The 23,433-nt window shown below is 45.0% G+C and overlaps 2 protein-coding genes across 2 annotated transcripts in view; one reads left to right on the top strand and one right to left on the bottom strand.

Moving 5' to 3' along the window:
• The window catches only part of LOC306835646 (uncharacterized protein), a 380,835-nt gene that overhangs the window by 50,739 nt on the left and 306,663 nt on the right, over positions 1 to 23,433 (bottom strand). The gene's annotated exons all lie outside the window — the stretch shown is intronic.
• Positions 1 to 23,433, top strand: part of LOC306836313 (uncharacterized protein) — a 36,474-nt gene that overhangs the window by 5,947 nt on the left and 7,094 nt on the right. The window contains exons 6-9 of the mRNA XM_079363316.1: positions 22 to 198; positions 1,993 to 2,166; positions 13,941 to 14,114; positions 16,651 to 16,824. Coding sequence (XP_079219442.1) covers positions 22 to 198; positions 1,993 to 2,166; positions 13,941 to 14,114; positions 16,651 to 16,824 — 699 coding nt within the window. The remainder of the gene's footprint in view (positions 1 to 21; positions 199 to 1,992; positions 2,167 to 13,940; positions 14,115 to 16,650; positions 16,825 to 23,433) is intronic.

Genomic DNA, 23,433 nt, shown 5'->3' with positions numbered 1-23,433 from the left:
CTATTTTATGTGTCACTACAGACTTTCTGACTGTGGACTCTCTGGGACTCACTGTGACGTCGTGGCCTCAGCTCTGAAGTCCGACCCCTCCCATCTCAGAGTGCTGGACCTGAGTAACAACAGAGACCTGAAGGATTCAGGAGTGAAGCTGCTGTGTGAGGGACTGCAGAGTCCAAACTGCAGACTGGAGACTCTGATGTAAGATCACTGACTGTGTCAGTTATTTGGATCATTTCAATCCACATCCTCCATTGTTGCACATTTCAGGATTTATATATTTTCAGTATTTGTCTGAATTTAAATCTCTGGATATTTAATGATTTAGAGATTTGATGTGAACATGTTTTTTTCTGACTGTTGGGGTTTTATGTAGTCAGTTTTGTTATTACATTAATATTACTAATCATGATTAATTAATGTCAAGTCATTGTGTGTTTTTTAATTCAGTGATCCCTCGACTTGAATGGGGCTTGAAGATCACAGAGATTCACAGCTCAGATTCTTTCTGTGGATTTTTGTCCAACGTATTTATTGTCACATTTCAAACAATCCCTCAGACATAAACATGTTCATTAACAAAAGTCTTTTCAGAACATAAATATGCAAAATCAAATCAGTGTTAAATTTAAGCTCATTAACCGTGCTTCTTTTATCATCCTTCATTTTAACAGCAAACAAAATAAAACAGAAACTAAGTTAATATAACAATTAAATTAATCTGAATTTTAGTATTCACTCAATCATTTGTCTTTTGTTTACAATTTAAACAACACAGTTACATTTGTTTTAATATTAATCATCATTTATCGTTATAATTTAATTGTCTCATGTGACCCAGAATGCATCACTCTGAAATAATCAGCCTAAATTAAAGGCAGGTGTTTTTTGAAAATGTTGTGGAATTTTTCCCATCACCAAAGAGTGAAAATAAAGAGTGAGAAGATCTATTCAAAAAGGAACCCCAAGATCGATCTGGTCTCAATGAACATTTATTTGAAGGCAAAATAAAGGTTCGAAGACCCCTCTCTCACACGGTGAGGAGAGAAAGAGGCCCAGAGCAAAGGCAAACATGAACAATGATACATTTCCATCACACTACACAGATCACTCCCCCATCACGCCACATAGAGCCACTCAGTGCCAACAACACGACTATGAGAAAGTGTGCATGTGTGTAAGAGAGTGTCAGTGAAGGAAGGTGTGTGTGTTTATAATATAATACATAAACACCTTTCAGTAGGACACACAAGGACTGTACAACAATCGAGTGTTCACGTGTGTATTTATTTATAACATATAAAAAGTTTACATGTGAGTATGTCTAAAAAGAGTTTCAGAAAGAAAGGGAGAGATGTTGATATGAGCAGAGCCATGATGCTCACAGCTTAAGGACGTTAAATCACAGCAAACAGAGGCGTGTGGTCGGTCACAGTCTGGAGTCTCACTTTAACTTTGTGATTTATAAATAACAGTAAAATAAACAGGAGCTCAACTTTGATCATATATGATTATAAAAACTTCAAGTAGGGCTGAAAAGAAAAGAAAGCTTCCTGTTAAATGTGTTTCTAAGTAACGCTGGTTACGATGACATAACATTATATATGGTAAAAAAAATAAAACAACACAAATATAAAGAAATACACAAAAATCTAAAACAGCTTCACTGAACAGACACACTGACAATCACACAAACACAGACAGATATGAAATATATGATGGGATAGTTTTCAGCTTCAACACTTCAAAAAGAAACACAAAGGAGGCAGGTGGGATCAGTCACAGAGTTTATCATTTACAACAAGTTTAGATTGAGTTTTGAAAAAGTTTCTATATCCTGTCAAAGTATTCAGATTTATGAATCATCTTCATGCAGAGATTTCTGATAATGTGGAGAAAAGTTTCAATCTCTTCATGAAGATTAAAACAACGTGCTCATGAAGCTTCTGGTTTCCTCTGGTTCTGTTAAGAAGTCTTCTTTTATTCTTTATTCAGATTGGAGGGCTGCAGTTTGTCAGAGATCAGCTGTTCTTCTCTGGCCTCAGCTCTGAAGTCCAACCCCTCCCATCTCAGAGAGCTGGACCTGAGTGACAACAACCTGCAGGATTCAGGAGTGAAGCTGCTGTGTGAGGGACTGCAGAGTCCAAACTGCAGACTGGAGACTCTGAGGTCAGATCACTGACTGTGTCATTTATTTGGATCATTTCAATCCACATCCTCCATTGTTGCACATTTCAGGATTTATATATTTTCAGTATTTGTCTGAATTTAAATCTCTGGATATTTAATAATTTAGAGACTTGATGTGAACATGTTTTTTTCTGACTGTTGGGGTTTTATGTAGTCAGTTTTGTTTTTACATTAATATTGCTAATCATGATTAATTAATGTCAAGTCATTGTGTGTTTTTTAATTCAGTGATCCCTCGACTTGAATGGGGCTTGAAGATCACAGAGATTCACAGCTCAGATTCTTTCTGTGGATTTTTGTCCAACGTATTTATTGTCACATTTCAAACAATCCCTCAGACATAAACATGTTCATTAACAAAAGTCTTTTCAGAACATAAATATGCAAAATCAAATCAGTGTTAAATTTGAGCTCATTAACCGTGCTTCTTTTATCATCCTTCATTTTAATAGCAAACAAAATAAAACAGAAACTAAGTTAATATAACAGTTAAATTAATTAGAATTTTAGTATTCACTCAATCATTTGTCTTTTGTTTACAAGTTAAACAACACAGTCACATTTGTTCAATATTAATCATCATTTATCGTTATAATTTAATCGTCTCATGTGACCCAGAATGCATCACTCTGAAATAATCAGCCTAAATTAAAGGCAGGTGTTTTTTGAAAACTAGCAGGATTTTGAAAGTAGCATCCTCTCTGTTCTCTGTCTTCACCTTAGACAGAATATATGTAGACGCCTCTTTGACTGACGCTGTCTATTGGAGCTCACGTGCAGCGTGGCCGCCATCTTGGATGGGTCTCTTGTCCACCCGCTCTGCATTCATTTCTATTAAGGAAGTTTTATCCTCGATTACAATAATCATCATAACTCCTTGAACTTCTAACAGATTTCCACACGGTTTGGTTTGTTATAAACAGCAGAAATGTAGTTATAATACAGGATGCTTGACTCGTGTTTTCATGCTAGGCTATGGCTTCAAGGTTCAAGGTTCTTTATTGTCAAATATGCTCCATGTTAAACATACAGCACAGATGAAATTGCAATCCCCCCCAACCCCCAGTGCAAACCTGCAGTGCATAAAAAGAGCACTAAAAAAACTAGCAATACCATACAACAAATAACTTAACTAAAGACATTTGGACAACAGATAACGAACAACAGACAATAGACAGATGGCACCTGTGACTGGCAGTGCCACGGCTCGCTCTCTATTTTGTAGATTATTGATGATTATTGTTTCACTATATGTGATCTTAGCAGCCCAGATGACAAATGGAAGTGTCCTGGCTTTACTAACCTATGATCGGGACTCTTTATTTCGTATCAAAGTGTCATTGGAGGACATGTTTCATACCTGGGACCGTTACAAACAGGCATTTCCGCCTCCGTTTGAAATCCATCCCGACTCACAGGACTACTTGATGCTGTATCGGGTGCCAGGAAAGACCCGCAGGAGATCCAGGAGATCCAGAAAAAGAGGCTCTCGGTCCGGTATCCAAGTAAAGCGAAGATGTGCTGCGGCGCACGGGGGCTCCGTCGTCTTCGGCTGCCGGGACCACGCTCGGTTCCTGCGCCAGATCCCTCTCCTCGATGTGTGCGTCAGCATGTCCTCGCTGCCGCCTGCCCGCACTTCAACAACTGTCCTGGACCCTTCGCAGTGCTGGAGCCATGGTCAGGGGTTTTCATCGCCATCGCCTACTTCCGTGTTTATGCCGGCTTTTCCAGCATGGACCAGCTGGAGCTCAAGTGACCGCTGGATGTGCCTTCGTCCAATCCCGCTCCTCAACACGGACACTACCTCCGAGACGTCAATCCATGTCGGCCTATTGAATGCTCGTTCAATTGCGAACAAGTCTCATTCACTAAACGATCTTTTTACAAGAGAAAACCTGGATATTATGTGTCTTTCAGAGACATGGCAGAGAGATGAAGAGTTCATTCATTTAAATGATCTCTGTCCACCTGGCTGCTCTGCTGTCGGGAAGCCCCGCCCCTGTCGCCGTGGTGGTGGCCTGGCCATTGTTCACAGGGAGGTCCAAAAATGCAAACTGATCCAGTCCCAAGATTTCTCTTTGAATCACAGATGGTTAAGATGGGTTCCTCATCCCCTTTTTACTGTGTGTTGATCTACCGTCCTCCTGGCCCTGCCGCTGTCTTCTTAAAGGATTTTAGTGACTTCTTGTCCTCTATTATAAAGCTGGACTCTGTTTTAATCCTTGGGGATTTTAACCTTCATGTTGATGACAGCTCATCTTCCCCTGCAATGGAACTTCTAACATTGACTGAAACTTTTAATTTTGAGCAGCATGTTTCTGAGCCCACTCACCAAAAAGGCCATATTTTAGACTTAGTTTTTACGCTTGGCCTAGACATTTTAAACCTGTCTGTAAATGATCATGTTCATTTGAGTGATCATAGTCTTGTTCTGTTTGATCTGCACTTTTGTCCTGAGCCCAAGCCTTCAACAGTCAGGTCTCAGAGGCGTGTTATCACTGCTAATACTGCAGATAGTTTTTCTCATTTATTTGATCCTGTCTTGGTCATGAACTGTCTCGATGTGGATGATCTCACTCACTGTTTTAACAATCACTGTGTAGAAATTCTGAACCAGGTGGCTCCTGTTAAAACAAACTCCTCTACCAGGGAAAAAGCTCGCCCGTGGACTAATGAAGACATCCTAAATCTAAAGAGACTATGTCGAAAGACTGAACGCCTGTGGAAATCCACTAACCTTGAGGTGCACAGGCTCTACCTCAAGGACCTTGTGTCTTCATACAATGTGATGGTCGAAAATGCCAGATCCGAGTATATCCACCAACTGGTAGCACTAAATAAGAAAAACCCCAAAGTGTTATTTGAAACGATAAACTCACTTGTATGTCCTGCTGCCCCAGTTACCCCCGTGTTTTGTGAAGCTGACAGCAATGCCTTTTTGAGATTCTTCACAAACAAGATAAAGATAATCAAGGACAACATCCCGCCCCCTCTTCGTGTTACCCCTGCTGTTTCTGAGCCTGTCTCCAGCTTGTGGTCCTTGTTTAGGACTGTGACGGTTGCTGATATTTCAGCAGTGGTGTCTAAGATGAAGCCCTCCTCTTGCTCATCTGACGTCCTTCCCTGTAGGCTTTTAAAAAAAGTGTTTGGGGAAATCGGCCCGTGTGTGACCAAAATGGTTAACCTGTCTTTGTCCACTGGTGTGTTTCCTACTGCATTCAAACATGCCATAGTGGAGCCATTACTAAAAAAAGCAGGCCTAGACCAAACAGATCTTAATAGCTTTAGGCCTATTTCTAAGCTTCCTTTCATGTCAAAGATCCTTGAGAAGGTGGTCTGTAATCAGTTGACCCTTTTCCTGGATCAAAGCAGCATCCATGAACCGCTTCAGTCCGGTTTCCGTAAGCAACACTCCACGGAAACGTAATGTCCAGCGACATTATGATGGCTGCTGACTCTGGAAAGTTCACGGTCCTGGTTCTCTTGGACCTGTCCGCAGCTTTCGACACTGTAGACCATCAGATACTGCTGAGAAGACTGAGGGATCAAGTTGGACTGTCGGGTTCAGTTCTAAAATGGTTCTCTTCTTATCTAACTGGACAAAGCTTCAATGTAACAGCCAACCAAATAAGGTCGGAGTCTGCGGACCTGCTGTGTGGAGTGCCTCAAGGTTCCGTCTTGGGTCCTGTCTTGTTTTTGCTGTATTTGATCCCTCTAGGAGAGATCATACGAAGGTTCGATGATGTTTCTTTCCACCTATTTGCTGACGATATCCAGCTGTACTGCTCTTTTAAGCCGTCCGAGATCCAGAAGCTGAGCTCCCTACGTCTTTGTCTGATGGAAATCAAACAATGGCTCAGCGAAAATTCTCTGCAGCTCAATGCTGAGAAAACAGAAACATTGATTCTCGCCCCTGATGACTCAATTCCAGGGATTAAGCAGTTCTTGGGGGACCTAGGCCAGTCCGTGAAGCCTAGTCTTAGAAACCTGGGAGTTATTTTCGACAAAGACATGTCTTTAGTCCAGCACTGTAAACAGCTGTCAAGGAACTGCTTCTTTCAACTGAGGAAGATCTCCAAACTTAGAAACATGGTTTCGCAGAATGATTTGGAGCTCATTATCCATGCCTTTGTGTCTTCACGTTTAGACTATTGCAATAGTTTGTTTTCTTGTCTTAACAAGAAAGAGCTCTCTAGACTGCAATTAATTCAAAATTCTGCAGCAAGAATTCTGACCCGCACAAATAGGAGGTCCCACATATCCCCTGTTCTGAAAGACCTTCACTGGCTGCCAGTGTCTTTTAGGTTCAGGTTTAAAATCCTGGTTCTGGCCTTCAGAGCCCTACATGGTCAGGCTCCCTCTTACCTTAGTGAGCTGATCCAGCTTTACGCTCCTGTGCGAGCGCTGAGGTCTATGGATCAGAACCTGATGAAGGTCCCTCGAGCTCATTATCACACTAGAGGTGACCGGTCTTTCCAGGTCGTTGCTCCGAGCCTCTGGAATGAACTTCCATCATCCTTGCGCTCAATTGATTCAGTTGTCACTTTCAAGAGTCAACTGAAAACGTTTTTATTTGTCCAGGCTTTTAATTAGTCTCTTTTAGGGCTGCTATGATTTTTGTACTGTCTGTGTATTGCTTGTGATGTTTTTAAACCCTGTTTGTGAAGCACTTTGTGGCCCCTGCCTGCGAAAAGTGCTATATAAATAAATTTTACTTACTTACTTACAGACAAGGGCACTTGTGAGTGTTCCACTATGAGGTAGTATGTGGATAAATTACTATGAGGTAGAATGTAGATAAATTACTATGAGGTAGAATGTAGATAAATTACTATGAGGTAGAATGTAGATAAATTACAGTATTAACAATATAAACGGAGTGCAGATAAGTTACAAAGTTAAAAAGTGAGGTAGTGTGCAAATAGTGCAAATAGCATAAACAATACAATAAACAATACAATAACGGCTGTGCAGAGTTTTAGGGTGCGTGAATTAGTGGAGCACGCGGGGGGTGGAGGTGGAGGGGGGTGATGCCAGGACCTGTAGGGGCAGACTGTGGCAGGATGAAAGGGGGGGATGGAGGGCAGAGGGGGCAGAGGGGTGAAGGAGGGTAGAGAACTGAGGGCAGAGGGTGGGAGGAGGCGGAGGGGGGATGGAGGCAGGGGCAGGAAAGGGGATGAGTGGACGAATGGGGGGGAGAGCAGGGAGGGAGTTGAGTCTCCTGACAGCCTGGTGGAATAAACTGTTCTTGAGCCTGCTGGTACGGGCACGGAGACTCTGCAGTCTCCTCCCAGATGGCAGCAGGCTGAAGAGGCTGTAGGACGGGTGGGTGGGGTCACCTGCGATCCTGGTGGCTTTGCGGGTGAGACGTGAGTTGTAAATGTCCAGAAGGGGGGGAAGAGAGACACCAATGATCTTCTCAGCTACTCTCACGATGCGCTGCAGAGACTTACGGCAGGACACGGTGCAGGCGCCGTACCACACGGTGATGCAGCTGGACATGATGCTCTCAATGGTGCCTCTGTAGAACGTGTGCAGGATGGAGGATGGGGCTCTTGCTCTCCTCAGTTTGCGGAGGAAGTAAAGGCGCTGATTAGCTTTTTTGGCCAGTGATGCAGAGTTCAGGCTCCAGGACAGGTCTTCGGAGATGTGCACACCCAGGAACTTGGTGCTGCTCACCCTCTCCACTGCAGCACCGTCGATGGTCAGAGGAGCATGCTGGGTGTGCGTTCTCCTGAAGTCCACAACAATCTCCTTCGTCTTCTCCACGTTCAGATGGAGATTATTGTCCTTGCACCACAAGGCCAGCCTGCTCACCTCACTCCTGTAGATTGACTCATCGTTGTTGTTGATGAGACCCACCACAGTCGTGTCGTCCGCAAACTTAACGAAGAGGTTGGAGCTGGAAGATGGGGCGCAGTCATGGGTCAGCAGAGTGAAGAGGAGGGGGCTCAGCACACATCCTTGGGGGGCCCCCGTGTTCATCATGATGGTGCTGGAGGTGTTGCTGCCGACCCGAACTGCCTGTGGTCTCCCTGTCAGGAAGTCCAGCAGCCAGTTGCACATGGGGGTGCTTAGGCCCAGGATGTCCAGTTTGTGGATGAGCTGCTGCGGGATGATAGTGTTGAATGCTGAGCTGAAGTCGATGAACAGCATTCTGACGTGGGCGTCCTTGGTCTCCAGGTGGGTGAGGGCTGAGTGGAGGGCAGTGGAGATGGCGTCGTCGGTCGATCGGTTAGGCCGATATGCAAACTGGTAGGGGTCCAGGGTGGAGGGGAGGGCAGACTTGATGTGCTGCATGACCAGCCGCTCGAAGCACTTCATGAGGATGGGGGTTAGTGCGACCGGGCGGTAGTCATTGTAGCAGGATGGAGACGGCTTCTTGGGGACCGGGATGATGGTGGTGGCTTTGAAGCATGTGGGGACAACAGCTTGGCTCAGTGACGTGTTGAAGATGTCGGTGAGGACATCTGTGAGCTCCTCAGCACAGTCTCTCAGGACACGACCTGGGATGTTGTCAGGACCTGGCGCTTTCCGTGCATTTGTTCTCTGGAGGGATCGCTTCACGCTATCCCGGGAAAGCGTCAGTACCTGGTCGCCAGGAGAAGGTGGCGTCTTCTGTGCTGGAGTGCTGTTGTCTGCCTCAAAGCGAGCAAAGAAGTTGTTGAGGTTGTTTAGCAGAGAGGTGGAGCTGTCACAGGTCTGCGGAGGGGGCTTGTAGTCCGTGATGGTCTGGACCCCCCGCCACAGGTTCCTGGTGTCTCTGCTGTCGGTGAACCGGTCTGAGATCCTCCTGGAGTATTGCCTCCTGGCCAATCTGATGCCTCGTGACAGGTTGGCCCTGGCAGTCCTTAGGCCCACCGCGTCCCCAGCTCTGAAGGCAGTGTTCCTGGCCTTCAGGAGCCTGTGGACTTCACCTGTCAGCCATGGCTTCTGATTGGCCCGAATGGTGAAGGTCTTGGTGACCGTGACATCGTCCATGCACTTTTCCATGTAGGACGTGACGGTCTCTGTGTACTCCTGGAGGTCGGTGATGTTGTTGTTGGTGGCCGCCTGTTTAAACATGTGCCAGTCAGTGGTGGAGAAGCAGTCCTGGAGTGCTTCTGTGGACCCCTCAGGCCACACCCGTACCTGCCTCCTAACTGGTTTGGTGACTTTAACCAGTGGCCTGTATGCTGGCATTAGCATAACAGTGGTGTGGTCTGAGGCTCCGAGGTGGGGGAGGGGGAGGGCTTTGTAGGCCCCTTTGTTTACAGTGTAAACATTGTCCAGAATATTGTTACCTCTAGTGGGAAACTTGATGTGACCATGAAGTTGTGGAAGCACACTCTTGGGGTTTGCGTGGTTGAAGTCCCCAGCCAGGATGAGAAAAGCATCAGGGTGTGCTGTCTGCTGCTCACTGATGTGTTTGTGGAGATAATTCAGAGCCTCACTCCTGTTGTTGGTGGAGCCAGGAGGGATGTAAATTGCTACCAGCAATATGGCACTAAATTCCCTCGGCAGGTAGAATGGCCGGCATTTAATAACCATAAACTCCACAACTGGTGAGCAGTGCTTACATACTACCACCGCGTTTCGGCACCAGGCATCACTGATGTAAACACACAGACCCCCGCCGCGAGTTTTTCCACCCTCGACGAGCTCTCTGTCTGCCCGGTAGCATGTTAGCCCGGCTAGCTGAATAGCATGGTCCGGAACACTGTCATTAAGCCATGTCTCGGCAAAAACAAAAACACAACACTCACTCACAGTCCTGGAAGTTGTTCGGAGTAAGCGGATATAATCCAGTTTATTGTCCAGCGAGCGTACGTTGGCCAGAGTGATGGTCGGGATAGCCGGCCGGTGAGGGCTAGCCTCTAGCCTAGCCCGGCTACCTCCACGCTTCCCCCTCTTCTGCTTCCTTGTATTCCGACAGTGGCGCTTCCACTGTGGGCTGGTTGCAGGAGTGGGGGGTTAGATAGATAGATAGATAGATAGATAGATACTTTATTGATCCCGAGGGAAATTCAAGGCATCCAGTAGCAGTATACAGACAGGCAGGACACAAGACATTAGTTACAATACACACCCGCTGTCCCCCCTCCCCTCTGTATACAAAATCCCCCAAACAAGATATAGCAGCCCCTATGTGACTAAGAATAAACATAATTATATGTTAAACCTGTGCAGTTAGCATTAGCAGTTAGACTTAAAACTAATATAGCATAATGTACATAACCTGTGAGGAGAGAAAAACATGTGTTGGTTAAAAGAGACCTGAGAAAAACATGTGTTGGTTAAAAGAGACCTGTAAACAGTTAAAGAGCCTTAGAAACAAAGTGCTGACCTTTAGAAACTAGTTACATGTGCATGTACAGAGGTGTTTGAGCTTATGCCAGAGGTGTGAGTACAGTCGTTAAACAGTCAATGCAGGAATGTAAATTGGCTCACCAACTTAAAGGAGCAGTGATTTGCATTAAGTGTCCTAGACAATATGGTGAAACCAGGAGTGGTTAGGGTGATTATCGTTAAGTACCCAACTATTGAGGGGCAGATTAGCATTAAGTGTTGAAGACAATAGAGTGAAACTTGACCTAATTAGGGTGATCATGTCAACCCTTACAGATGTAGCATAACACAACACTAGGATGAGACCAGACATGATTAGGGTGATTATCTTTAAAGTGACCAGTGCTCAGTAAAGTGACTATCAATATGCATTACAGTGTCCAACTGGGGGCTGACTCTGAGGTCAGCAGTGCAGATGAGGAGTGAGAAAAAAGTGAAAAAAGAGTCCAGGGATCACCGTGCGCTTCTTCCCTGCCGTGACAGTGAAGTGTTATACAGTCTTATTGCCAGGGGGACGAAAGAGTTCTTGAGTCTGTCCGTGGAGCACGACTGTGACAGCAGTCTTTCGCTGAACATGCTCCTCTGACCGGTGAAGGTGCTGTGCAGAGGGTGGTGTGTGTTGTCCATGATGGAGAGCATTTTGTCCAGAGACCTCCTCTCTACCACTGTCACCAGTGAGTCCAGCTCTGTACCCACCACAGAGCCGGCCCTCCTCACCAGTCTGTCCAGGCGTGCTGCGTCCCTCTTCTTGCAGCTTCCTCCCCAGCACACCACTGCGTAGAAGAGGACGCTGGACACCACAGACTGGTAGAACATCTGCAGCAGCTTTTTGCAGATGTTGAAGGACCCCAGCCTTCTCAGGAAGTACAGACGGCTCTGTCCCTTCCTGCAGGTAGTGTCCATGTTAGGCGACCAGTCCAGCTTGTCATCCAGCTGCAGCCCCAGGTACCCGTAGGTCGTGACCACCTCCACATCGACCCCGCCGATGGAAACAGGTTCTAGATGTGGTTTCTTCCTTCGGAAGACCACCACCATCTCCTTGGTCTTGGAGATGTTTAGCTGCAGATGGTTGGCACTGCACCACGTCACAAAGTCCTCGATCAGGCTCCTGTACTCCTCCTCCTGTCCATCCCTGACACAAGCAACTATCGCAGTGTCGTCCGAGTATTTCTGCATGTGGCAGAGCTCAGAGTTGTACTGGAAGTCCGAGGTGTACAGGGTGAACAGGACGGGGGTGAGCACAGTCCCCTGTGGTGCTCCGGTGCTGCTGACCACAGTGTCAGATGTGCAGTCCTTCAGTCTGACGTACTGTGGTCTCTCTGTGAGGTAGTCCGTGATCCACCTCACCAGGTGCGAGTCCACCCTCATCTCGGTCAGCTTGTCTCTCAGTAGGAGGGGATGGATGGTGTCGAAAGCGCTTGAGAAATCAAAGAACATGATTCTCATCACGCTGCTCCCTTTGTCCAGATGAGAGTAAGCCCTGTGTAGAAGATAGAGGATGGCATCGTCCACGCCCACCTTTGCCTGGTATGCAAACTGCAGGGGATCCTGTGCGTGTTGTACCTGGGGTCTGAGGTGTTGGAGCAGCAGCCGTTCAAAGGTCTCCATAACGTGGGATGTCAGAGCGATTGGTCTGAAGTCGCCTGGCTCACTGGGGTTCTTCTTCTTGGGGACAGGGGTGAGGCACGAGGTCTTCCAGAGCACAGGAACCTTCCCGAGCCGCAGGCTCATGTTGAAGATGTGCTGAAGTGGCTCCCCCAGCTCAGCAGAGCAGGCCTTTAGCATCCTGGGACACACCTTGTCTGGGCCTGCTGCCTTCCTGGGGCGGAGTCTCTTCAGCTCCTTGCTCACCTGGTCTCTGGTGATGGTGGGGAGGGGGGATGGATTGTCACTGGAGGTTGTATCTGTTCTGGTCGAGGTGTTGGGGGGAGTGAGAGGGGGGGAGGGGGTGTGTAGAGGGGTGCTGGGGGGGGGGGGGTGAGCGGGGGGGAGGGGGTGTGTAGAGGGGGGGGAGGGGGTGTGTAGAGGGGTGCTGGGGGGACAGGCACTGGCTGCAGCGACGGGGCTGTCAAACCTGTTAAAAAACAAGTTGAGCTGGTTTGCTCTCTCAGGGTCCCCGTCTTCTGCGTTGTTATTTTTTTCTTGCAGCCTGTGATGGTTTTCATGCCCTCCCAGACCTCCCTCATGCTGTTCTTCTGCAGCTTCTGTTCTACCTTCCTTCTGTACTCCTCCTTTGCCTCTCGGAGTCTGACCTTGAGTTCCCCCTGCACCCGCTTCAGCTCTGCCTGGTCTCCCTCCTTGAATGCCCTTTTCTTCCTGTTAAGGATCTCCTTGACATCGCTGGTGATCCAGGGCTTATTATTCGGGAAGCAGCGCACAGTTTTAGTGGGAACCACAACGTCCATGCAGAAGTTCATGTAGTCAGTTGTGCAGTGTGTGACCCCCTCAATGTCATCACCATGGGTCTCTTGTAGGGCACTCCAGTCAGTGGTCTCAAAACAGTCTCTGAGCGCCTCCTCTGCCTCAGGAGACCACTTTCTGAAGGCGTGTGTTGTTACCGGTTGTCTCTGGATCTTAGTCTTGTACTGTGGCTTGAGTAGGACCAGGTTGTGATCGGACTTCCCCAGAGGTGGTAGGGGGGTGGCAGTGCAGGACTACAATACATAAACACCTTTCAGTAGGACACACAAGGACTGTACAACAATCGAGTGTTCACGTGTGTATTTATTTATAACATATAAAAGTTTACATGTGAGTATGTCTAAAAAGAGTTTCAGAAAGAAAGGGAGAGATGTTGATATGAGCAGAGCCATGATGCTCACAGCTTAAGGACGTTAAATCACAGCAAACAGAGGCGTGTGGTCGGTCACAGTCTGGAGTCACACTTTAACTTTGTGATTTATAAATAACAGTAAAATAAACAGGAGCTCAACTGATCATATATGATTATAAAAACTTCAAGTAGGGCTGAAAAGAAAAGAAAGCTTCCTGTTAAATGTGTTTCTAAGTAACGCTGGTTACGATGACATAACATTATATATGGTAAAAAAAACAACACAAATATAAAGAAATACACAAAGATCTAAAACAGCTTCACTGAACAGACACACTGACAATCACACAAACACAGACAGATATGAAATATATGATGGGATAGTTTTCAGCTTCAACACTTCAAAAAGAAACACAAAGGAGGCAGGTGGGATCAGTCACAGAGTTTATCATTTACAACAAGTTTAGATTGAGTTTTGAAAAAGTTTCTATATCCTGTCAAAGTATTCAGATTTATGAATCATCTTCATGCAGAGATTTCTGATAATGTGGAGAAAAGTTTCAAACTCTTCATGAAGATTAAAACAACGTGCTCATGAAGCTTCTGGTTTCCTCTGGTTCTATTAAGAAGTCTTCTTTTATTCTTTATTCAGATTGGAGAGCTGCAGTTTGTCAGAGATCAGCTGTTCTTCTCTGGCCTCAGCTCTGAAGTCCAACCCCTCCCATCTCAGGAAGCTGGACCTGAGCCGGAACAACCTGCAGGATTCAGGAGTGAAGCTGCTGTGTGAGGGACTGCAGAGTCTAAACTGCAGACTGGAGACTCTGATGTAAGATCACTGACTGTGTCATTTATTTGGATCATTTCAATCCACATCCTCCATTGTTGCACATTTCAGGATTTATATATTTTCAGTATTTGTCTGAATTTAAATCTCTGGATATTTAATAATTTAGAGATTTGATGTGAACATGTTTTTTTCTGACTGTTGGGGTTTTATGTAGTCAGTTTTGTTATTACATTAATATTACTAATCATGATTAATTAATGTCAAGTCATTGTGTGTTTTTTAATTCAGTGATCCCTCGACTTGAATGGGGCTTGAAGATCACAGAGATTCACAGCTCAGATTCTTTCTGTGGATTTTTGTCCAACGTATTTATTGTCACATTTCAAACAATCCCTCAGACATAAACATGTTCATTAACAAAAGTCTTTTCAGAACATAAATATGCAAAATGAAATCAGTGTTAAATTTGAGCTCATTAACCGTGCTTCTTTTATCATCCTTCATTTTAACAGCAAACAACATAAAACAGAATCTAAAGCCTGGTTCACACAGCAGGATAATTACACAGATTTTGGCCCCGATTCTCCCCTTCTGATAATCTTAAGGACGCCCCGATCATCATAAGATAATCTTATCAGATCATCCTGCCGTGTGTGGTGTGTTCAGACCGCTCTCGTCTGGTCGGAAGAATGTCGGGACCGCTCCGATCTCAAATTGGGGAAATTCAACATGTTGGATTGTTTTGGCCTGATTTCTCATCACGTGTGGTTTTTCCCCCCCGAGGATAAAACGAGCATGAGCCTGTTGACTGTGACGCGTAGCCAATCAGAAAGCGAGGTGACGTAGTGGCGAGGAAACACCGAAACAACAACTAGTCACCTCCATATCGTCATGTAGCAAGTACAGTTCATGCTCCCGTTGTCTCCACTCTGTGACCGACGCCTCTTTTTAAAACGTGTTTTTCAGATAAAAACAGCACAAACGATCCCTGTTACATCCTCTTCATCCGTTTGTTGACTCTGGAATCATGTTTGATCTCCAGAGGTTTTGCGAGGTTTCCCGTCTGATCGGGGGATGTTTGCGAGTGAAATCGGTTCATGTGTGGTGTGTTGATGTTGCTGTGTGGCTGCACACCACACACTGTACGACCAAAACTGTAAAACCTCCGATTATTTATCACCATGTGTGGGCTCTCTCAAGTTTTGGAAATCGGCCGACAATTTTAAAATCCTGCCGTGTGAACCAGCCTGAAGTTAATTAACAATTTAATTAATCAGAATTTAGTAGTCACTCAGTTCTTTCTGTTTTGTTTACAGTTTAAACAAAACAGTTTCATTTGTTTTAATATTAATCATCATTTATCGTTATAATTTAATTGTCTCATGTGACCCAGAATGCATCACTCTGAAATAATCAGCCTAAATTAAAGGCAGGTGTTTTTTGAAAACTAGCAGGATTTTGAAAGTAGCATCCTCTCTGTTCTCTGTCTTCACCATAGACAGAATATACGTAGACGCCTCATTGACTGACGCTGTCTATTGGAGCTAAAAGACATATGCTAGGCTATGGCTTATTGATAAATGTAAAGATTTAATTTGAATTTATTTTTGTGAAAAAACAAGTATGATTGTTCATTTGAATTCATTTCTTCCAGAAGACTCTCCCTCTCTGTAAGAAATTGTTTGGCATATTATAGCACTTCATATGTGCAGACACACATTCTTATTTGTTACCCATAACATCAGTGCAAGTGTGCATGTGTGTAAGAGAGTGTCAGTGAAGGAAGGTGTGTGTGTTTATAATATAATACATAAACACCTTTCAGTAGGACACACAAGGACTGTACAACAGTCGAGTGTTCACGTGTGTATTTATTTATAACATATAAAAAGTTTACATGTGAGTATGTCTAAAAAGAGTTTCAGAAAGAAAGGGAGAGATGTTGATATGAGCAGAGCCATGATGCTCACAGCTTAAGGACGTTAAATCACAGCAAACAGAGGCGTGTGGTCGGTCACAGTCTGGAGTCTCACTTTAACTTTGTGATTTATAAATAACAGTAAAATAAACAGGAGCTCAACTTTGATCATATATGATTATAAAAACTTCAAGTAGTGCTGAAAAGAAAAGAAAGCTTCCTGTTAAATGTGTTTCTAAGTAACGCTGGTTACGATGACATAACATTATATATGGTAAAAAAAATAAAACAAATATAAAGAAATACACAAACATCTAAAACAGCTTCACTGAACAGACACACTGACAATCACACAAACACAGACAGATATGAAATATATGATGGGATAGTTTTCAGCTTCAACACTTCAAAAAGAAACACAAAGGAGGCAGGTGGGATCAGTCACAGAGTTTATCATTTACAACAAGTTTAGATTGAGTTTTGAAAAAGTTTCTATATCCTGTCAAAGTATTCAGATTTATGAATCATCTTCATGCAGAGATTTCTGATAATGTGGAGAAAAGTTTCAAACTCTTCATGAAGATTAAAACAACGTGCTCATGAAGCTTCTGGTTTCCTCTGGTTCTGTTAAGAAGTCTTCTTTTATTCTTTATTCAGATTGTGGAGCTGCAGTTTGTCAGAGATCAGCTGTTCTTCTCTGGCCTCAGCTCTGAAGTCCAACCCCTCCCATCTCAGAGAGCTGGACCTGGGCGGGAACAACCTGCCGGATTCAGGAGTGAAGCTGCTGTGTGAGGGACTGCAGAGTCCAAACTGCAGACTGGAGACTCTGAGGTCAGATCACTGACTGTGTCATTTATTTGGATCATTTCAATCCACATCCTCCATTGTTGCACATTTCAGGATTTATATATTTTCAGTATTTGTCTGAATTTAAATCTCTGGATATTTAATAATTTAGAGATTTGATGTGAACATGTTTTTTTCTGACTGTTGGGGTTTTATGTAGTCAGTTTTGTTATTACATTAATATTACTAATCATGATTAATTAATGTCAAGTCATTGTGTGTTTTTTAATTCAGTGATCCCTCGACTTGAATGGGGCTTGAAGATCACAGAGATTCACAGCTCAGATTCTTTCTGTGGATTTTTGTCCAACGTATTTATTGTCACATTTCAAACAATCCCTCAGACATAAACATGTTCATTAACAAAAGTCTTTTCAGAACATAAATATGCAAAATCAAATCAGTGTTAAATTTGAACTCATTAACCGTGCTTCTTTTATCATCCTTCATTTTAACAGCAAACAAAATAAAACAGAATCTAAAGCCTGGTTCACACAGCAGGATAATTACACAGATTTTGGCCCCGATTCTCCCCTTCTGATAATCTTAAGGACGCTCCGATCATCATAAGATAATCTTATCAGATCATCCTGCCGTGTGTGGTGTGTTCAGACCGCTCTCGTCTGGTCGGAAGAATGTCGGGACCGCTCCGATCTCAAATCGGGGAAATTCAACATGTTGGATTGTTTTGGCCTGATTTCTCATCACGTGTGGTTTTTCCCCCCCGAGGATAAAACGAGCATGAGCCTGTTGACTGTGACGCGTAGCCAATCAGAAAGCGAGGTGACGTAGTGGCGAGGAAACACCGAAACAACAACTAGTCACCTCCATATCATCATGTAGCAAGTACAGTTCATGCTCCCGTTGTCTCCACTCTGTGACCGACGCCTCTTTTTAAAACGTGTTTTTCAGATAAAAACAGCACAAACGATCCCTGTTACATCCTCTTCATCCGTTTGTTGACTCTGGAATCATGTTTGATCTCCAGAGGTTTTGCGAGGTTTCTCGTCTGATCGGGGGATGTTTGCGAGTGAAATCGGTTGGTGTGTGTTGATGTTGCTGTGTGGCTGCACACCACACACTGTACGACCAAAACTGTAAAACCTCCGATTATTTATCGCCATGTGTGTGCTCTCTAAAGTTTTGGAAATCGGCCGACAATTTTAAAATCCTGCCGTGTGAACCAGCCTGAAGTTAATTAACAATTTAATTAATCTGAATTTAGTATTCACTCAGTTCTTTCTGTTTTGTTTACAATTTAAACAACACAGTTACATTTGTTTTAATATTAATCATCATTTATCGTTATAATTTAATCATCTCTCTGTGACCCAGAATGCATCACTCTGAAATAATCAGCCTAAATTAAAGGCAGGTGTTTTTTGAGGATTTTGAAAGTAGCATCCTCTCTGTTCTCTGTCTTCACCATAGACAGAATATACGTAGACGCCTCATTGACTGACGCTGTCTATTGGAGCTAAAAGACGTATGCTAGGCTATGGCTTATTGATAAATGTATAAATTTAATTTGAATTTATTTTTGTGAAAAAACAAGTATGATTGTTCATTTAAATTCATTTCTTCCAGAAGACTCTCCCTCTCTGTAAGAAATTGTTTGGCATATTATAGCACTTCATATGTGCAGACACACATTCTTATTTGTTACCCATAACATCAGTGCCAGCAACACGACTATGAGAAAGTGTGCATGTGTGTAAGAGAGTGTCAGTGAAGGAAGGTGTGTGTGTTTATAATAGATAGATAGATAGATAGATAGATAGATAGATAGATAGATAGATAGATAGATAGATAGATAGATAGATAGATAGATAGATAGATAGATAGATACTTTATTGATCCCGAGGGAAATTCAAGGCATCCAGTAGCAGTATACAGACAGGCAGGACACAAGACATTAGTTACAATACACACCCGCTGTCCCCCCTCCCCTCTGTAATACAATAATCCCCCAAACAAGATTCAGCAGCCCCTATGTGACTAAGAGTAAAGGTTAAACCTGTGCAGTTAGCATTAGACTTAAACTTATATAGCATAATGCAGTGTTTTTCAACCTTTTCTGAGCCACGGTACACTTTTTTCATTGAAAAAATCTCAAGGCACACCACCAGTCGATAATGTTAAAAAAATGAAACTATGTAGCCCATATTATCAATATAAAGTAATTCTTGTGTTTATTTGGTATCAAATAAACACAAATAAAAATATTTCTACTCACTCAGTGTGAAACCTGGGCTTGTTTGGATGAACACAAAGTTGATATCCTGGCAGGAATTGAAGAAAGACACACACGAAGCTCTTCCTCAACAGCTCTCAGTCTCTCTCTGTTTTTAGTTTTTATAGCAGTGAAGCTTGAAAAGCTCACCTCACACAGATATGTCGTGGAAAATGGGAGCAAGTCAAAATAGCTTTGTTTGCCAGAATAGGGAACTCCTTGGCAGTAGCCAACCAAAAACTGTCCAAAGGTAGATCTGCAAAGCTTAGCTTTAAACCACTGTCTCAGTTCAGTTAGGTCCTCCTGCTCCTGTAAAGTCATGTCCTTTCCAACAACTGATGCTGAGCTATAAGGGTCCCTAACCCAGTCAAGGCATTCAGTGAAGGCTGAAGAGAAATAAAATGACATCTTCTCCTCAAAAGTTTTCAAATGTTTAACTATTATCTCACACAATGCAGCAGTGTTAACATCTTGGTGCGCCCAACCATAGCTGCCGCTCCATCAGTGCAGACACTCGTGCAGTTTTCCCACTTAAGTCCTCCTTTTTCAAGATATTCTGATGTGACCCGAAAATGTTCCTCTCCTGTTGTTCTTTCTGGCAATGCCTTGCAAAAGAAGAAGTTTTCTCTGCTTGCGTCTCCATCCACAAAACGCACATTGGCCAAGAGTTGAGCATGTCCACTAATATCAGTAGACTCATCAAGTTGCAACGCAAATTTCTTACTGATACGGATCTTTTCCAAAACCACACTTTTGATGTCTGCAGACATGTCATCAATACGTCTGGTTATTGTCTTATCTGAGAGAGGAACTTTGGCTATTTCTTTTCAGATCCGAGCATCTCATTTACAATGGCTTTGCAGGCGGGAGTTATTAATGTCTCTGCCACAGTGTGGGACTTTTTTGATTTAGCTACAAGTTCTGCAACGTGGTAGCTCGCTTTAAGGGCTCTCTCATTTACCTTTTGTGGTTTTTCTCATGAAAGTTGCCTGTTTCTCCGTGTGTTCACGCAGGCGAACAAAATAGTCCACATTCTTGTTTTGAAGCGAAGGGTGTTTCGTTTGGAGATGGCGTTTAAGCTTACTTGGGACCATAGAACTGTTGGATAGCTTTTTACCACACGCCAAGCACAGCGGAGTTTGTGCCGTTGCATCCCCGGTGTAAGTAAATCCAAATGAAAGATAGCTTTCGCTGTATTGCCTCGAAACTTTGCTCGAGCTCACAGTCTTTGCTTTCTTTTGACCTCCACTTATACTAGGGCCTTCATCTGGGTCCGAATTTTGTCCAGGGTCCAGTTCGGAGTGAGCTTTTTTCCTTTTCAAAAACTTCTCCATCACTGTTACCGTATATTCTCGCTAGCCATAATGTCACTGTCACCTGTCGCATCAATGCATCACTAATTCTCTTGTCTCAGAGTACAATGCAATTATCTACCTGCTGCCACCTACTGATATGGAAGAGTATTACATGATAACTCTGCCAGGCACTTGTCAGCACAGACACTCGACTTCTTTTTTAGACCAATTAGGTGAAATTTGATCATTTCCCGCGACACACCTGACAATATCTCGCGACACACTAGTGTGCCGCGGAGCACTGGTTGAAAAACACTGGCATTATGTACATAACCTGTGAAAGACCTGTAAAACAGTTAAAGAGCCTTAGAAACAAAGTGCTGACCTTCTAGAAACTAGTTCCATGTGCATGTACAGAGGTGTTTGAGGTAGTGCCAGAGGTGTGAGTACAGTCATTAAACAGTCAATGCAGGGATGCAGACTGGGCCATTAAAGTGCTCAGCAACATAAAGGAGCAGTGATTAGCATTAAGTGTCCAAAACAATAAGGTGAAACCAGGAGTGATTAGGGTGATTGTCATTAAAGTACCCAACTATTGAGGAGCAGTTTAGCATTAAGTGTTGAAGACAATAGAGTGAAACTTGACCTAGTTAGGGTGATCATGTCAACCATTACAGATGTAGCATAACACAACAGTAGGATGAAACCAGACATGATTAGGGTGATTATCATTAAAGTGACCTGTGCTCAGTAAGGTGACTATCAATATGCATTACAGTGTCCTACTGGAGGCTGACTCTGAGGTCAGCAGTGCAGATGAGGAGTGAGAAAAAAAGTGAAAAATGAGTCCAGGGATCACCGTGCGCTTCTTCCCTGCCGTGACAGTGAAGTGCTGTACAGTCTTATGACCAGGGGGACAAAAGAGTTCTTGAGTCTGTCCGTGGGGCACGACTGTGACAGAAGTCTGTCACTGAACATGCTCCTCTGCCCGGTGAAGGTGCTGTGCAGAGGTTGGTGTGTGTTGTCCATGATGGAGAGCATTTTGTCCAGAGACCTCCTCTCTACCACTGTCACCAGTGAGTCCAGCTCTGTACCCACCACAGAGCCGGCCCTCCTCACCAGTGAGTCCAGCTCTGTGCCCACCACAGAACCGGCCCTCCTCACCAGTCTGTCCAGGCGTGCTGCGTCCCTCTTCTTGCAGCTTCCTCCCCAGCACTCCACTGCGTAGAAGAGGACGCTGGACACCACAGACTGGTAGAACATCTGCAGCAGCTTTTTGCAGATGTTGAACGACCCCAGCCTTCTCAGGAAGTACAGATGACTCTGTCCCTTCCTGCAGGTAGTGTCCATGTTAGGCGACCAGTCCAGCTTGTCATCCAGCTGCAGCCCCAGATACCCCTAGGTCCTGACCACCTCCACGTCGACCCCCCCGATGGAAACAGGTTCTAGATGTGGTTTGTTCCTTCGGAAGTCCACCACCATCTCTTTGGTCTTGGAGGTGTTTAGCTGCAGATGGTTGTCACTGCACCACTTCACAAAGTCCTCGATCAGGCTCCTGTACTCCTCCTCCTGTCCATCCCTGACACAAGCAACTATCGCAGTGTCGTCCAAGTATTTCTGCATGTGGCAGAGCTCAGAGTTGTACTGGAAGTCTGAGGTGTACAGGGTGAACAGGACGGGGGTGAGCACAGTCCCCTGTGGTGCTCCGGTGCTGCTGACCACAGTGTCAGATGTGCAGTCCTTCAGTCTGACGTACTGTGGTCTCTCTGTGAGGTAGTCCGTGATCCACCTCACCAGGTGCGAGTCCACCCTCATCTCGGTCAGCTTGTCTCTCAGTAGGAGGGGATGGATGGTGTCGAAAGCGCTTGAGAAATCAAAGAACATGATTCTCATCACGCTGCTCCCTTTGTCCAGATGAGAGTAAGCCCTGTGTAGAAGATAGAGGATGGCATCGTCCACGCCCACCTTTGCCTGGTATGCAAACTGCAGGGGATCCTGTGCGTGTTCGACCTGGGGTCTGAGGTGTTGGAGCAGCAGCCGTTCAAAGGTCTTCATAACGTGGGATGTCAGAGCGATTGGTCTGAAGTCGCCTGGCTCACTGGGGTTTTTCTTCTTGGGGACCGGGGTGAGGCACGAGGTCTTCCAGAGTACAGGAACCTTCCCAAGCCACAGGCTGCTGAAGTGGCTCCCCCAGCTCAGCAGAGCAGGCCATTAGCATCCTGGGACACACCTTGTCCGGGCCTGCTGCCTTCCTGGGACGGAGTCTCTTCAGCTCCTTGCTCACCTGGTCTCTGGTGATGGTGCGGGGGAGGGGGGATGGATTGTCACTGGAGGTTGTGTCTGTCCTGGTGGAGGTGTTGGGGGGAGTGAGAGGGGGGGAGGGGGTGTGTAGAGGGGTGCTGGGGGGACAGGCACTGGCTGCAGCGACGGGGCTGTCAAACCTGTTAAAAAACAAGTTGAGCTGGTTTGCTCTCTCAGGGTCCCCGTCTTCTGCGTTGTTATTTTTTTCTTGCAGCCTGTGATGGTTTTCATGCCCTCCCAGACCTCCCTCATGTTGCTCTGCTGCAGCTTTTGTTCTACCTTCCTTCTGTACTCCTCCTTTGCCTCTCGGAGTCTGACCTTGAGTTCCCCCTGCACCCGCTTCAGCTCTGCCTGGTCTCCCTCCTTGAATGCCCTTTTCTTCCTGTTAAGGATCTCCTTGACATCGCTGGTGATCCAGGGCTTGTTGTTCGGGAAGCAGCGCACAGTTTTAGTCGGAACCACAACGTCCATACAGAAGTTCATGTAGTCAGTTGTGCAGAGTGTGACCCCCTCAATGTCATCACCATGGGTCTCTTGCAGGGCACTCCAGTCAGTGGTCTCAAAACAGTCTCTGAGCGCCTCCTCTGCCTCAGGAGACCACTTTCTGAAGGCGCGTGTTGTTACCGGTTGTCTCTGGATCTTAGTCTTGTACTGTGGCTTGAGTAGGACCAGGTTGTGATCGGACTTCCCCAGAGGTGGTAGGGGGGTGGCAGTGCAGGACTATAATACATAAACACCTTTCAGTAGGACACACAAGGACTGTAC

Source organism: Symphodus melops, assembly GCF_947650265.1.
Source record: "Symphodus melops genome assembly, chromosome: 15".
Taxonomy (NCBI): Eukaryota; Metazoa; Chordata; class Actinopteri; order Labriformes; family Labridae; genus Symphodus; species Symphodus melops.
Note: the sequence above shows the minus strand (reverse complement) of the source record. Positions and strands in the feature narration are given on the sequence as shown.